General features: G+C 46.0%; 1 protein-coding gene across 1 annotated transcript in view; it reads right to left on the bottom strand.

Moving 5' to 3' along the window:
• The window catches only part of LOC308047465 (voltage-dependent N-type calcium channel subunit alpha-1B-like), a 270,800-nt gene extending 258,633 nt beyond the window's left edge, over positions 1–12,167 (bottom strand). Inside the window, exons 1-3 of the mRNA XM_080355981.1 lie at positions 11,299–12,167; positions 9,029–9,134; positions 2,683–2,822 (exon numbers count right to left, since the gene is read on the bottom strand). Coding sequence (XP_080212107.1) covers positions 2,683–2,822; positions 9,029–9,134; positions 11,299–11,579 — 527 coding nt within the window. The 5' untranslated portion in view covers positions 11,580–12,167. The remainder of the gene's footprint in view (positions 1–2,682; positions 2,823–9,028; positions 9,135–11,298) is intronic.
• Between the last annotated feature and the right edge of the window lie 4,508 nt (positions 12,168–16,675).

Raw genomic sequence — 16,675 nt, 5'->3', positions numbered from 1 at the left:
AGACATGAAGCAACATTTTCAAGTAGGTATCTTGCACATATGGCAAAGAAAAGCTTTTGATAGAGTAGTAAAATGATATTTCAAAAACCGATGTCATACCTATCTATAAGAACACAAAGTACAAGCTTAGCACCACCCTTTTTGTTATTCTCTAATAAATTACAGGACCTCCTTGATCATTTTTTCGAAACGCACATATCCAAGACCACCTTCCACACAAACAAGAATTAAGGTCCTACTTTAGTCATCACCTCCCAGCCCCTCTCTGGAGAACGAGCCAGGTTTGTCAGCAGTAAATGCTTTTCCTCAGCAACCTGCCTTTGAAGTCTCAATGCAGAAATGCCAGGATGATGCTCCCAATAAACAGCCTTGCTCAGAATTCCCCGTTAGCCGAGTTAGGACAGGCAAAAGGGTTTCTGGCCAGCAAAGGGAGCCCAAGGAAGAGGAGCTCCTGCTTTCTAGCACAGACCCACAGCAACACAGAGAGAACATAATAAGGAGCTAAGAAATTCAGAGCAAAACAACAGGCTACAGAGAAAACACTAAATCAATCCCCTGTGTGAAGCTGCAGATCTTTCAGTGTTATTTCTCTGCTATAGGTCCCTCCGCCTCATTATTGGGTTTGGAAATACAGCCCCAGATTCAGGAAAGCACTAACCAAGCACATGAGTAACCCTGTTATTTTCAGTAGGGCCCCCCAGACACCAAAAACCAGGCCTGAGCTCAAGCGCCTGGCTGAATCCAGCCCTCGAATTACAGAATTAGAGGTCTGTGGGTTTCCCCAGTGGAGATGACTCTTGGACTGGATGTCAATGGGTTTACGCTTTGCCTCCCCTGCATCGCCTGCCTGGTGGGAAGTCCATGTACAAGACAATTTCAATAGAGCCCAGCCAGCATCACCATTGGAAACCAGCAGCTTTGACGTTAACGGGATTGTACTTCAAAAGAACACGCGTGTTTGCAGATGGCAACAGGGTTCCTTATTACAGCTGTCTAATCAAGCCGATATTCCAGAATTACGCTCAGATCAAAGAGCGCTGAAAACAGCGCTCACAATAAAACCGGCACCAGAAAGACGCGGGGGTCACGCCTAGAGCATCGCCAATTGGGTTGCGATGCCACGAGCACGAGACACACACACACAATATCTCAGCTACTGCTGCAAAACTCCGAGCATCTCAGTCACGGCTAGGCAGCTTTAAATAAAATATTCTATTTTGATTTTTGGCCTGTGTTTATGACAAAAACAAACCTAAAACACGCCTAAACAAATAGCAATATGGCTGTAATTCAGGAAGGCTTTTATGTATAATCTTAAGTAGAGAAACGCCAGAGTCAGCTGAATTAAACATGTACTTGAATTCCTTGCTGAAGGATAAATTAAACCACACGCCCAAGTCCTTTCCAGAATCAAGGCCTTGATTTTATATCTATATATTTATTTTTTTAAAACACACAAAAGGCCACAGTGCTAACTAGGAATCAGAACGTACCATCAGTGTGAATAATTGTAGCATCTGTGCTAATTCTTTTTCATCCTGCTGCCCCCTCTGCTTCCAAGTATGTAAATCTGAATCTCCTTTTAGCTCCACTGATGTTTCTATTGATTAAATACCCAGCCCCAGCAGCAGGAGAATCAAGCCCTGAATATGTATTTTCTTCTTCACCATACATAAAGAATTCCCTTTGGCCTCTCAATTGCTCTATCACATGATACACGGAATGCAAATAGAATTACAGTGATAATGTACCTAATGAATACATTTGTATATGTACACAAGCATCTTCCTAACAGCATCCTACTCTACACCACTAACCAGAGCAAAGAATATATATGTTTGCCACACAGCAGTAGAGAAGGTGTACAAAATGAGTGCATATTTATAACAAGAGCCAGACTGCAGCCTTCTGGGGGGAAAACTAACTGAAATCCTTCCAAGATGAAGGCTGCAAGATCAGGACCTCACGTGGACCTTTGGAACATTTCAGTTGGAGTTTTAAAGCACAATTTGTCGGACTCAACGTTTGCATTTCATAACCCACTAGCATTACATTCATCTGCATAAACAGAGATAGAAACTGTGTAACAAAAATACTGTAAGCATTTCCAATAAATAAATCAGTGATATCATTTCAAACCAGGTACAAAACACACAGGTAACATTGGCAGTTCCGTCCTTTATAAGACATGCACCCCCTCTGAATTACTTTTGGAAAAGTTATTTTCTAGCAAGACCAAATTCATTCCTGCAGAAATATCACTGATTTTAGAGTTGTAATAGCTTAAAAATGGGATAAATCTAATTTGTTAGCCCACTTCATGCTGACTTTTCAAGTCATCCTGTAATGTCAGAAGGATAGATTGATTTAAATCAGGTTCAAGTACCCAGTGGCAATTAGAACCTGCAAAGTCTGAGAAATGTCAGTAAGCACCTGGATAAGACATGTGTCAGCATACATATCAATAAATATCTCAAAAACCTCTTTTCAGTTGGTTCAAACAACACTTCTAAAGCAACTCATTCAGCACAACAGCCATTATTCAAAGACAGTAAAGTCAGAAATGCCGTTTTCTAGTACTATTTCACTAAAATTGCTCCCACCCCAGCCTACAATTAAAAAACAACACAAATCAAAGCAAAGCAAGAGTCCCCATTAAACTTATGGCAAGAGGTCACTTACCCTGTGAGGACCACGACAAAATCCATCACGTTCCAACCATTCCGGAGGTAAGAGCCTTTATGAAAAACAAACCCCAGAGCGATGATTTTTATACCGGCTTCAAAACAAAATATTCCAATAAAATACGGCTCAGTGTCATCCTAGAAAAGGATAAAAATCAAAGACATTAAGGAGATACATGTGCTTCCACAGCAAGAGTCACAAACTACTACATGCACCAACTTCCCACCCTTCCCAGCTCTCCAGACAGAGCCGAAACCAAAAGGTTTAAGCTTATTGGAACTAAGCACAAAGAAGAACTTCATTATTATTTCCCTGAAGGTAAATTTGTTTGGGGTTTTGGGTTTTTGTTTGTTTTTATTTTGTGTGGGTTTTGTTCTGGTTTTTTTTCCACACTAGAATATTCCATTTGCCCTGATTCTCATCATTTCACCCCACACTTTCCACCTTTACTCAAGATTCTAGAGGGAATTTTAACACTGCAATTTTGCTCTAAGGGTATATATAAACTCAAGAACACATATTTCCATAGTTATTGACATGGAAAAAACACGTGATTTCCACTTCATCCGGGAAACTGGAACAAGAGGGTATCCTGGAGTGTAACAGCACAGCAACCTTGCAAACACTGGCAGGAAATGATTTATTTCTCATTTATTCCACCAGTTCTTCCTTCACTCTTTCTCCACTATTTCCACAGCTGCAGCTGCATTTATTTTCCTTGCACTGTATATCTGGTTCAGGAATAAAGACCCATTCCCTTCAGTTCACAGCAGAAGTAGTAAGGTTTGTGTCTCAGGCTCACAGTATGCTATGGGATCACAGCTTTGTGTCCTAGACACTAGAGAGAAAAATCAAGCTTAATTTCCACAGTTTTACTAAACCTGTTTTTTCTGTCTGTGGCAGCAGATCTCTCAGTATTCTACTTTACTGATAAGAGTTTCAACACAAATTCAGTGCCAAATGGAAGCATTCACATTTGGAAGATGTGAGCAAGAAACTGGAACAAAGCAAGAGGTGAAAGCAATGAGCATTAGTTTCAAGAATATGTTAATTAGCTTTGGCACCTGTAGCCAGTTTTCAAATGTGCGTTAGATCCATGGTTTCAGCTGAAGTCAATGAAGTAAAACAGCCTACCCAAAACAGAAAAAAATACCCAAATTAAGAGACTAGAAATCTTTGTTCCAGTGACTTCGGCATTTCTGACCATTAAAGAATAGAGTTGCTGTTTGACGCACAGTTCTTTACATTTGGCAATTCTACTAATGACAGAAGGTGATTTTACTTCTCTAATGCAGGAAGAATATAAATGTCAAGCCTCATGGCCACAGAACAAGGAAACAATCAGTTGGGGTACAGCAATTTATTTTACAAACATGGCAACTCTTGCTCAACTGACCCAGCCCTAGCACACAGACCTGTGATTTAGGCACGGTACCTGTTACAGAGAGTCAGGTTTCCACACCAACATAAGAGCACAGCCCTCCGAGAGAGGCTTACACACTTAGACATCATATCCCTACACACCTCATTGAACCCAGCTCCTCCATATACCTTGTCTTTCATCCTATGTGATATCTATACTCCCCTCCACCTCTCCCAGCCTCACAGCCCCAGCAATTCCACCTCCCTTTCTTCTACAGCTGGGCAAGATGACCAGTCACCTGTGGGTCACACACACACACTGAGTGGCCAGATGGCAAAACAAAGCAAGAGACCCTTTTGCTGAACAGGAAAATTTAAAAAATATAAAACTACACACCAAAATCACACCTACAACCCAAAACTAGCTCCTCCTGCAGCCAAGAAGCTGTTTCCACTAACAGCAGCAGCTCCAAGCCCTCTGCCCCTTCCCAGAGCCTTACTGGCACTGCTCAAAAAACACAGAAGGTATCAGTACCAAACTGAGAAACTCCAGCTCCCCATCTCAGCGCCGTTTACCCACAGAGAAAAAGGAACAAGGCAAGGCCATCAGACCTTCTAGGACCTTCAACAGAAATCCTACAGTAAGAGTCCTCTTCCAGCAGTTTGCCCACAGCAAGAGCTAAAGAAACTCCAGGATTTCAACCCAGTACAGAAAACAAGGGGAAAAATAAGAGAAGGGTCAGAAATCATCATGTGTGATTTGAGGAGAAATTACCTTACTGCTCCTCTGCTTTCCCTTATGCACACAGGAGCCTTCTAACAGCCTAGACCGCCTGCCCTTCAACCTTACAACACCTTCTAATTCAACAAATATAAAAAAAAACCTTTGCAAACAAAGGCCTCCTAGCCCTTTCTATATTTCTATCCCACAACTACTAGTACACCTCTAAAAATAACTCTTCTAACATTAAAAAAAAAAAGTACCTTTACCCACATACACTCCTCCTTACTTGGTGGAAGCCTTATATCTACTCTGCTACCCCTCGTTTGCTCAATCTAGGTCAGGTGTCTTGCGATTACAGCTGCCAGCCTTAAAGAGCCAGGCTTCAGGTGCTCAAGGGTTTGATAGAAAATGCTCTTCCCAAAGCTAAGACTACACAGAGCTCCTAGGAAGTGGGTCAAAGAAGCTCTTGTCATCTTCTAAGGAAGCAGGAAGGCTCACAGATGGGCTTGGGTATTTATTACAAAGGAAAACTGTTATCTGTAGGGTTGGCAGTGAATAGCCAAGGAAGTAAAAGGGGATAGAAAGAGGATCTAAAGCCTATCTAAATGTATGCTAATTTAGTCTAGGAATCAGGGCAGTAACAACAATTAGATGAAAAATAAAGTTTATGCCCCATTAGGTAGTGGTGCCTGCTGCTGGAAAAAGGGATTTGCATGACCATCTGATGGAATGAGCTGGCAGGCAAGGACATGGGTGATATGCACTGAAATGGCACTGCTGTCACCTCCAAAATCCTGCTGCCAGGGCATCGCTCAGCCCCTTCAGACTGTGCTGCTCCTTGGGTTCATGAGTGGGAAAGCAGGTGACGATGAGTATCGGTGTGTGTGTGTGTTTGGAAGGATGGTGGAGAATCTGGGCAGCAGCCAGAGCTGTGCCAGCAGGTTGTCTGCTGTGGACACAGCAAAGCTTGCGACTGGGCCAAACACACATTTAATCAATATGTTTCAGATCAGAAACAACTTCTGAGTCTGGAAAGTCATTACTATTCTCAGTCTAAGTCCTAATGTCTTTCCTTGGCCTTTGGATGTGACAGCCTTGATAGGTTTGGGTGTGTAAGGCTTTGTTCATGCAAAGGTTAACATGAACAGGCCACATACGATTGCACAAAGCGCCTGAGGATAGGATAGAGAATTAAATCCATTAGTGAAATGCAAGAGCTGTCGTGCTGAATATCTGAGAAAACAGTTATGTTCTGTCCTCACATCAAAACCACCCAGGGGAGCCAGACACTCAGAGCCCAACAGCGGCACACGGATGATCACCCTGCAGACCTGCTTGTGTCTTAAACCAGGTGTGCCCTGGGGTGGGGCAGAAAATAGATATTCTGTACCGCAAGTTCTGATATCGTCTCTGTCAGCTGGGATAAACCCATGGTCTACTGAAGGTTCTCATGAAAAAGTGAGAAATTAGGAATGAGACAGGGAGAGAATGAGTGTGGCTCAGCCTGGACAGCCAAGAGCATCGTGAGCAAGGCATCCACCCGCAAGGCCATCCAGGGCTCAGAAGTGAAGCTCACATTCCCACATTTGGAGTTGTCACTGCAAGGCTCTGGGTCACTCAGTACAACTCCCTCAGCATCTTTTCAGTTGGCATCTCTCCAGTGTGTACAAAAAAATGCAATATTTATTAGGACAGAGAGAGGCTGGCTCTACAATCTATTGGCTAAGGCACTCAGCTGAGATGGACAGTAGCAAGTTTGCAGCATCTGTGTTCCATTGGATAGTTACTAACATGAAGTAAACACTCCCAGCAGCCAAAGCATGAGACACCCTCAGCTCAAAGCAGCCAAGAACCTAGGGGGGTAGCTCATTCTCCTGCTAGGGCAAGAATGATCTTATTTGTCTTGTCTGGAGGAATTGAAGCCAATGCTCTAGTTCACCACTAAATGCTTCGACCGTCGGACTGGTACTTTAGGCCAGAATTTCCAACCTAGAGCCAAGTAATGCCTTTCCATGCAAAAAAACCTACATACAGAAAATGGACAGAGAAATGTTACTTATAACTCAACCATTCCAAATCTTGAAATATTGCATATACTGAGACATCACTTGCTCTTCCCATGTGCTTAATTAACTCTGCTTGACAAGTAAAATGAGTGCAGAAAACAGTGCAGATCACGCTGCAGGTTCGTATCTTGGGTCTCTGGGGAGTCATGTAGAGTAAAACTTTGATCAGAAGAGAAAAATCATGAAAACATTCATATGGACTCCTCCCTCAGGCAGTCTTAAGATTTTTGTCTCTGTATCTGTGGCACAAAGTATTTGGGCAGATTTGGTTTTCCTTGAACAAGATTTTAATTAACCCAAGCGAAGAAAAGGTATATCCATAAATCATTAACCAAAAAAAGGCCAATTTCATTCCTGCCAAATACAGTAATAAAGCACCTGCTGTTCTGCATGGACTTATCATTTGACTCAACAAACCTATAAATGTAAACGTATGAGAATGTGTAGCCATTCTGGTTTAGCACAGATTCGTAACATTTTCAATGAAACAACTTACAGGTTGCGGAAGCAGCAGGAGCAGTCTGAGGTTTCACTTTGAAAACCAGCAAACAGCTTTTCATATTCACAATGCTTACTCTTCTCAGCTTACATTGAACACAGAAAATACTTCATGACTTGTAAAGATTCACGGTGTTATTTTATGATAAATGCCTTTATACTTCAGAGTTACAAGTGTACTGTAGTTAAAATGGCTTCATAATATCTTGATCAAAGACAATACTGCACAGCGGTGGCCAGGGCAAAAAAAAAAGGGGTTAATTCTTCCTTCACCACCGAGGCAGCACCAACAAGGTGGAGACCGTGCGTGCATTTAACTCGTTCAGTTGTCTTACACAATTTGGAGGTAATACCAGTGCCCCCCTTTGGAATGATTTGGGCAGGAACTGAAGGTAGAGGAACATAGAAACAATGTGCTAACCATACTTACTGCTGCTTTAATTTTATTATGTCACCCAAAGGTTACCAAGCCAGAACATCCACAAAACTACTTTTCCCCTTTACTAACACAAATGTTCCCCAAATCGATCATTACCCTGGGTCTAAACCTATGCTTTGCTTAAAAACCCAGGCTTCCCTTGCTCGCCAATCCCAAAACATACAAAGGCGTGTTTAAGATCAGGATGATCAACATACATGCATTTTCTTCAATTTTTCCTCATCTCTTGATCTTAGGAGTAGTTCAAGCAGAAAGAGACTAAGCAAACACAATGTAAGTGGGCAGCAAGCATCAGCAGATACGTTTCCAAGCAGTATCAACTTGCAGACCCTGAAGCCCTTTCTAGATCTACCACTTATACACTTTTTCCTATTTCTGAAGAATGAGGTTGTGAGAGCTGCCCACTGGTATGGACCAACCTTGGGAACTGTAGCAACCAGCGTTCAGAGGCTCTAGCTTCTGGCAGTAAGCTTAATATTGTCTTTGTTTGCATAATTTAATATCTACATGTAAAACACATATGTATCCATATTTATTTATCCTTTGAACATGCACCAGGATAAATGTGTTTAGGCATGAAAGATGTTCCAGATCATTAGCAGCAGGAGCAAAATCGAACCAAATATTACCCATTTCTCCTACAGAGATGATAAATGGAAGAATGATTTTGAAGCTCTTCTTATATTTTCTTTTGAAATAAGGTAATTGGGCTCATTACCATAAAGCCTGTGGGTAAATTATTTTCCTCTCTAAGTTGGTTTCTTTTTTTAAAAGGGAACGGTAATCATCTAAATTCAAAGTTTGCTTTGTGGGGTCCTTGGTATACACTGTAGCAGGAAAATAGCTAAAAGACATATGATCCTAAAAGGTTACGCTGTTCTACCGCTTCCTGGGAAAATATCACAGAAGTTCATTTGATCCTACAGATAATTCCGAGCATTTGGCTTTCCCTTCCTATCTTGGTTTACAGACAACCTAAGTTTGCTGCTCTTTTGATCATAATGTGAGATCCATCTCTTCTGCAATTGGGCAGGGCTGACTAGAGTGATGAAGCATTCTTGTGAAGATGGGATCAGGAGGTTAGAGTTATATTTGTTGTCACTGACTTATTTTTCCTGATTGTAAGGTCGATATCCATTTGTTTACATGTGGATCTTCAACACAAGATATGAGCCCTCACAACACTGGGTGGCTGACTGCTTTTTGTATTAAACCAGAAACAAAATAAAAAGTGAACAAATAAATAAAACTCACCAATCTCTCTGACATAGGTGTCTTGTCTCCATCCGGCAAATGTTGTTCCAGAGCCAGCACAATACAATTGGCTATGATTGTAGCTAAAATCATGTATTCAAATGGAGTGAGGACCAGAAGTTAAAGAAGAAACCAGTGTAACACAAGGAGAACCTCATTCAAATCCTGTTTCTACCTCAACAGTTACATTAGTTGAGCATTCTAGCATCTCTCATGTTTTTTGAAGACATTTAGTCTCCTTGACTTCCTCAGGTCTTTCTGGGGTATATTTGGAAGAAAAGTAGGAAACTGTCTCTCTTCTTTGAGCGAGTTAGTGATTTAGAATCTGACCTCCTCAAGGAATGTGGAAGCAAGAAAGCAAAAGGTCTAAAGGAAACAAAAGCTACTAATAATTATTACTTTTAGATGAGATTGATAAGCTAAAGTGCCCCAAAATAGATTACACAGCTGAATGCCATCTGCCGATTTGTTCTTCAGAAATTCTGTCGTTTAACTTGAGTGCATAGTGTAAATAAGCAATGGGCTGGAAAAGTTTGATTTAGAGCATCTACGCAGGTCCAAAACATGAATTACTGCTAGATTGCAATGCCCGCTCCTGGTGACAATCAAATCATCAGCGTCCTATCGGGATGTAGGAGGGAAGCGATCTCACGGGAAAGAAGGCAAAGCCAGCACTAGGTACCACCTCACCTTGTGCCACCATCTCCAGCGCTGAGCCGTGCCCAGCTCCTGCGCTCCCTGGGCAGAGCCGCGGGTGGCAGCGGGGCCCAAGGGCAGTGGAGAGCTCGGCTCAGCACCGCGGGGAGCGCCGCTCAGCACCCTGGACAGCTCCACTAAGCACCCTGGACAGCTCCACTCAGCACGGCAGACAGCGCCCCGCCCCACCCGGGCCGATCGGCTGGTGGCTCTGCCGAACCCACAGACACGCAGCGATGTGGGGTGTCCTGTCCCCACACTTCATAAGAAAGACGCAGACGAGTGGCCCAAGAGACAGGCGAGGGATAGACTGCGTCTAGCCTTGCAGGAAGCGCCATGCGCTGGCTGCCACCAGGGCTTTGGAGCTTGTTTATTCAGACTTGAATGCAGGGAAGGAGAAATGGATGAGGAAGTAGAGCAATCCCTGTGATTCTGTGATACAGACAGAAAGATAAATACATCTGTATGTTCAGGGGAAAGGAGGTGCATTCACTCTACTGATTTTTTTTTCCTGTTAGCCCCTCAAGAAGTAAAAACTGGGGAAGCCTGACGGGGATCTGGCCTCTGTGGCAATTGGAAGTGTTGCTAGGAGGCTGGGAGGAGGCCTTGCTGTTGTTAGCTGAGGATTAATAGGTGTGTGATATCAAATGAAAATAAAATAACCAGCTCCCTTGAGATCACCAGTGTAATGCACTCCTGTACACATACACACACACACACACAAACACTGTGTCTGCTCCCTGGTAACCTCAAATAGTCTGCTTCCCTTTTCTCACAGCTTACAACCCCACTGTGTGCATCATTACAAGCAAAGCCCCCTTCTGAGGAAGATCGCTGCAGCTCACTTGGCCTGGGAGCTGGTTCTGAGACAGAAAGCATCTGCCCCTTTCCAATATAGCAGATGATCCCTCTCTCCACTTACTGCCTCCCTCTGCCACAAAGCTTTTCTGGTTTATTTTTATTTTAGCACAGCCTAAGCCTAGGCTACGCATCTAATCAAAGTGACAAGATTCATGTTGATTCTAATGGATTCAGGGGGTGATGTACTAAAAACCTAGCGGCAAAGATTGTATTAATGGGATTTCACAACGTACCTCAGCTATCAAAGTCCCTACTACCAATGCAGCTTTAATGCTAAGGTGTCACCATTTTTAACCTATGTTCTATTCAGAGTGAGAAAGAAGAGTTGAAAGGTTCTAAGGTGGAAATAAGAATCAGGATTCATTAGCACAAACCTCAGAGAATCCTTTGCATTTTACTTATATTGCAGGAAATGTAAATCTATGCAACTGTACATCTCACACCTAAACAGACACCAAAATGCACTATGTCTTACACACCCCTGGCATAGTCAAAAGCACACTCTGCTGTTCCCACAGAAGCAATTTCCTATGATACCCAGCTACATGGCCGTACGTTATGTCAGACACACGCATCCATGTCACACACACCCATTACACACCCAGGATCACACATGTACATCTACATTAGCACCACACACTCATTCTCAGCTGCCTGGGTTCTCTTTCCCCCAGTCTCCTTCTCCCCCTCCCCACCTTCCCCACGGTGCCCACACACCCTCCCTGAAAGGATATGGCCATTCTGTTATTCTCTTGGCGTATTTCCGTATAACATTATCTTCACTGAAGATGAAGAGGGATCTGTTGACTGTGAAGCAGTTCTGTTTGACAGGGATGGGGTTGTAGAGAGCCATAGTCCTGGCCCTCTGAGCCATCGACTGCTTATACATCCTTTGGCCGGCCTGGGGGCCACCTTGCCGGCTGCTCCCTCTTCCAGCCCCGGCCGGCCCTCCACCTCCATAGCGGGTCGGCAGATCATCCCCAAACCGAGCCATTCTCTCAGTGCACGGAGCCGGGCGCTACAATCCAAACTGGCAGCCGAGGCGAGAGGAAGACGCATCACAGCGTGCAGCACTTCTCCCTCCGGGGGCTTCAGTTGCGGGATCGGGATTGATAGCAGCCAAATATACAGATTAAAAATTTAAAAAAAAAAAAATAATAATAATAATAAAAAAATTCTCTTCCCCTTCCTCCACCCCCTTCTCTCCCCCGCCGGGGGTCGGAGGAAGGCGCCGGGCTCCGCTCACCTCCCCGCACAGGTGCCGGCTCTCCGGCTGGACCTCATGGCCGGGGCGGCGGGGGTTGTGGCCGGCAGGGCGGGCGCGGTCCCTTCCGCGGTGTCCGGCGGGGCTCTGGGCTGGGAAGGGGCTGCGCTGCTGCCTTGTGCCCGCCGCGGGAGCGCTCCGCCGTGCCCAGCCCAGCCCAGCCCGGCCCCGGCCCCGGCCCGGCCCCGCCGCATGTGATGCCCGGAGCCAATCGGCCGCGGCGGCTCCGCCCGCTCTAGTCACCGGCACCGGGAGGCGGGCAGGGAGGGAGGGAAGGATGGAGCCGGCCCGGCCCGGCCGCCACCGCCCAAGCCCGATAAATACGGCAGAATCGCGGCCACTCCCCGGGGAAGGAGGGACCGGCCCCCCTCCCCGGTCCGCACGCTGCGCAGGGCTCCGCGGGCGCGCAAAGCCCCGGCCGGAGGTGCCGCCGGCTGGGGGGAACGGGCGAGGCGGCCCCCGCGCCTGCGCGCCGCTGCCCAGATGTGCGCTGCCCAGCTGCTGCACCCATGGGTGCCCCCAGCCGCGGGCTCCGACAGCGCCAAGCATCGGAGCTCCTGTCCCCCCCAGCTGTGCCATCAGGAGCCTCAGGGAAGGATGGAGGCAATGCGGGGGGAACAGTGTGAAATGGGGGCCCAAGGTGGGGACTTGGGGGGCAGACCCTGTGACCACGAGGCCGGCGGATGCAGGTGAAGGGGGAATGCACATGCTAGCACACACAGAGAAGGTGGTGCAGGGCTGTGTGTACACGGGCTGCGTTCGAACAGAGAGCTGCGCCCTTCTGGACAACTTACTTTGTTTCTCCTTGGTTTGAATGACTCCTGCAGAGCACTGGTTACCTTTAATCCCGTATTTATGGATGAAAGCCTTTAATCCTGTTTATTCCGACAGCCTCTGTTGCTTCCATCCACCACAAGTCAGAAAGCTGACTCCCCCTTGTTCCAGTCACTGCAGTAGCTGGTGAGGATATGCTGCTGCATTTAGGCTAAATCTGGAATACAAACATTTAACTTTTAGAAGGGACTCTCCAGAGAAGTCAGGGCTTTCAACAGGGAGACATTTTCACTTCCCCCATAGTAAGGAAACCCTGGACTCCACTGTGAATGTGTTTTTGACTTAGTCATCCAAGCCACCTCAGTTCAAAACCAACCCACCAACTAGGCAATTCTGTACCAGTAACATCTGCTGGCTTCAGTAGGCAGTGAGAGGGCTGGCAATATCTGCAAATGGCACAAATAAGGGCTAGCAATATCCAAAGGGTGACTCTCCAGGAGAAACTGGCTTTTTACCCAAGAGATTTGTACCTGAAGGGCTTTCTCATGCTGCAGCACAGCCAGAAGATAACCCCAGAGGCTGCCAAGGCGAGCCTGGAGCAGCATGAACTCAAAGAGCCACAGAGGGAAGCAGCAAGGGAGGAAGGTGCATCACACCCGGCTGCCTTGGGGGTCAGACACAGTCAGAGCCACCAACCACCCTGACACAGCCATGGCCACCCAGCTTCTGCAAGCCCTGGGAACAAGGTCAGCAAGAAAAATCTCCAGTCTCGAAGTTCCCTTCCCATGCACGTGCATGAATGATGAAAGAACTTTCCCCTCAATCCCAATTTTAGATAATTTTCTAGAGGAAACCGAAAGGAAAAAACTTTGCCTGAAGAAGGAAGCTGAAGCCCAGAGAGGTGGTGGCTGAACTATCCCTGGAGACATCCCAGGCCAGGCTGGACCGGGCTCTGAGCACCCTGAGCTGGTGAAGATGTCCCTGCTCATGGCAGGGGGGGCACTGGGGAGGTGGGAAGGTCCCTTCCACCCAAACTGTTCTGTGATTCTAAGTCTTTGGGAAACGAGGCCTCACACTTTGGCCACCACAAGGTTGTTCCAGCTCCCACTGGCTTGGGATTCCTGTCCCTGGGCAGAGATTAAAATGAGAGTGTTTCCTCCTATGAGCCTTCACCCCTGAGAGCTGCTGAGCTGATTCACACAACTGGATCATCAGGGAAAGTTTATTTATTTACCGAGTTAGCAGGAGGGTGCAGGGAGCTCACAGCTCCTGGGCTGAACAGGGCAGGAGAATGCTCTTTCTCTTTAAACTTTCCCCTAAAGACATTTTCATTTCAACGTTTCTGCAATTAATTTCTTGTTTCAACTGAAAACCTGATTTATTTAGTTGTCCAGTTTTTTCACTTTGTTTTTGGTCACTAAAACTAGTATATGTTATGGTCTGATGTTTTTCAGTGGAAAAATATGGTTCTTTAGCCACTAGAAGGGGAAATGCCATTTTCCATAATCCTCCAGCTCTTCTGATGGAAATCAGCATCTGGAAAAGATAAATACAATGGTTTCCACAAATCTTCATGTCTGCATCCTCCCCCATGCATGCTGGGGAAGAACAGTTCTGAAAAGTCAAAAAAAGATACAAGACTAAAGTGCTGTATTTTGCATCAGATGGTATTGAGAATCAAGTCAAACTCCGATCCTCACATCCCCTTCTCTCCTCCCAGAGCCACCCAAGCATCCACCTCTCCCAGAACAAACTCCCCATCACGACACAGCAGCCGAGTCAGCAGGCAGGGTGGTGGGGGCGTTTGTGACAGCGAGAAAACGATGCGAGCATGTCATGGGCATGTTCTGTTAAACCACAGGTTGCTCTTTTCTCAATCTGCATGCTTGGGGTTTGAGTTTTTTTACCCCACCACCACCATAGAGAAGATCACACATACCTTAAGCATTGAAAGCCTTAAAGACAGAGACTGCAATTGCAAGGATTATTTAGCTTTGAGAGTGGAAGCATCAAGATTTACTTGGGCTTTCTAAGATTACAGAAAGAGCAGGGGAGTTAAGAGAAAGCAAAAAATGTAGAGCACTGAAACAGGTCAGACATCTATAATCTACCACTACAGGAGGGCAAAGAGCATTTCATGGCAAATTCTAAAAGTGGATGTAGTCATGAGCAGTTCCTCCTCATAAGCCCCAAAGAGAGAGGTGAATAAATCACGCTGCTCACCAGCACTGGCTGTCTTGGCTTCAACCAGGAGCCTTTTTGCCCCCACCAGCAGTTTTGCCAGGCTACCCAGCATCACCCTGGACTTTCACCTCCAGCCCAAGCACCAAGCCTGAGGCAGGTGACTGGGTTTAATGGAGCAGCACATCCATCTGGAAAGCAGCAGCCTGCCTTGCTGAGAAAAGGGTACAGTATTACAGGTCTGTGTGTGTCGGATGTCCGGGACACTTGGATCACGGCAAGCACATGACCCAGGGGCATTTGTTAAAGCGCAACATTCATTTCACCCAGCAAGGCAGCTCACAGGGAGTCCTGAGACGGTCTGGATCCATCCCTGGGGGAGGTTTCTGGTTGAACCACAAAGAACTGGACTTGCAGCTTGCTCTGCTCTGGAGACATGAGCACAGGTGTCCTATATGAGGGATGGTGGCTAAAATTTGGGGACACAACCCCAACATCTCAGCTGGCCTCCCCCAGCAAGCAGCTTAAGAGGGACATTTGCAGAAACAGCAGCAGGGGAGTAAAATATTGTATCCTTTAATAGAGGAAGATGCCCACCAGACTGACTCCCCTGGGTCCTTGTGCCGCTTAGAGGGAAGGACAAGGTTTCCTGGCACAGCTGTGTCCAGGTGAGCTCAGGGCTCACAGAGCTCTAGTTGGGCTGCTATTTGCCTCACGAAATTCACAAAGTTGAGGAATAGAGCAGCCGCTTTAATCCCACACATCTTGAATCTGTAGACCAAGGCTATCGCCAAAGAGAGAAGCTCCCAAGAGCATATTTCCTTAAAAAACAAACAGACCCAGACTGCACATCACCTTCCAGCCCACAGCAAAGTCCAGACCAAGAAAAGCAGCTTACTGAGGCATTCCTGGCCAGCAATTCCTGCTCTCCTCCTTCACATGCTGGTATTTTGCACCAGCTGTGCTAGAGGAAAATCCTGCTGTGATGCAGGTAGAGAAATTTGTTAAAGATCATGCTTGAGTCTGGCAGACAATTGCAGAACAGCATTATGCAAGAGGCAGCAAGGGGAGGGCAGTGACAAAGGTGCTCTGTTACTTTTTATCAAGAATAAAAGCACAAAAGCATGAACAAAGGAAAAGAGAAGCTTCAGGGAGATACAGCTCTTACTCCTGTGTCATGATTGTGGTATCATCTGTAATACAAACAGCATCCTAAACCAGTGGGACCAATTACCATTAGCTGCTGTACAAATGGAGAGTAAGAGACCCTGTCCCCAAGAGCTCCTTGGTTGGGCTGAGAATATTGATGGCAAAGCCCCCGGGTTGGATTCGGCTGGCACAGCAATTCCATCTCTACACAAGGGGTGCCCAAACCTCCAGACCAGCACCATCCCAAGTCCACAGCACCACACAGTTCTCCCAGCCCAGGAGAGCAGACCCAGCTTACTATTTACAAGAGTTTAGGCTAAACAGTCCAAGTGAAGGAAAGGGAAACTGAGGCACAGTGCTCACAGTCACAGAGCAGGTCAGGAAGGAAAATCAAGTACCATGAGTCCCAGCTCAGCGTCTTCTCCACATCACCTCTCCGCTGTGAGTGAACCCAAGGAGACCAAGAGCAGTTGCACTTGTTCTGGTTCTTTGAACTTAATTCCTTTGTAGATGGAGCATGACACAAAACCCAGCAGCCATTCCTTGTTGGTGGTAGAAGTCAACTGTGTTAAGTCTGCTGGCATCTTTGCTTCACATCCCAGGTAGCTGAATAACCAGGCAGTCAGCTCAGAAAGTCCTTCAACAAGCAGGACCCATGGCTGAATAACAACATGCTAGAAAATTCACAGCAAAGGGTAACTACCAAAAAAACCCACAAGACA

This window comes from Nesoenas mayeri (genome assembly GCF_963082525.1).
Source record: "Nesoenas mayeri genome assembly, chromosome: 18".
Taxonomy (NCBI): Eukaryota; Metazoa; Chordata; class Aves; order Columbiformes; family Columbidae; genus Nesoenas; species Nesoenas mayeri.
Note: the sequence above shows the minus strand (reverse complement) of the source record. Positions and strands in the feature narration are given on the sequence as shown.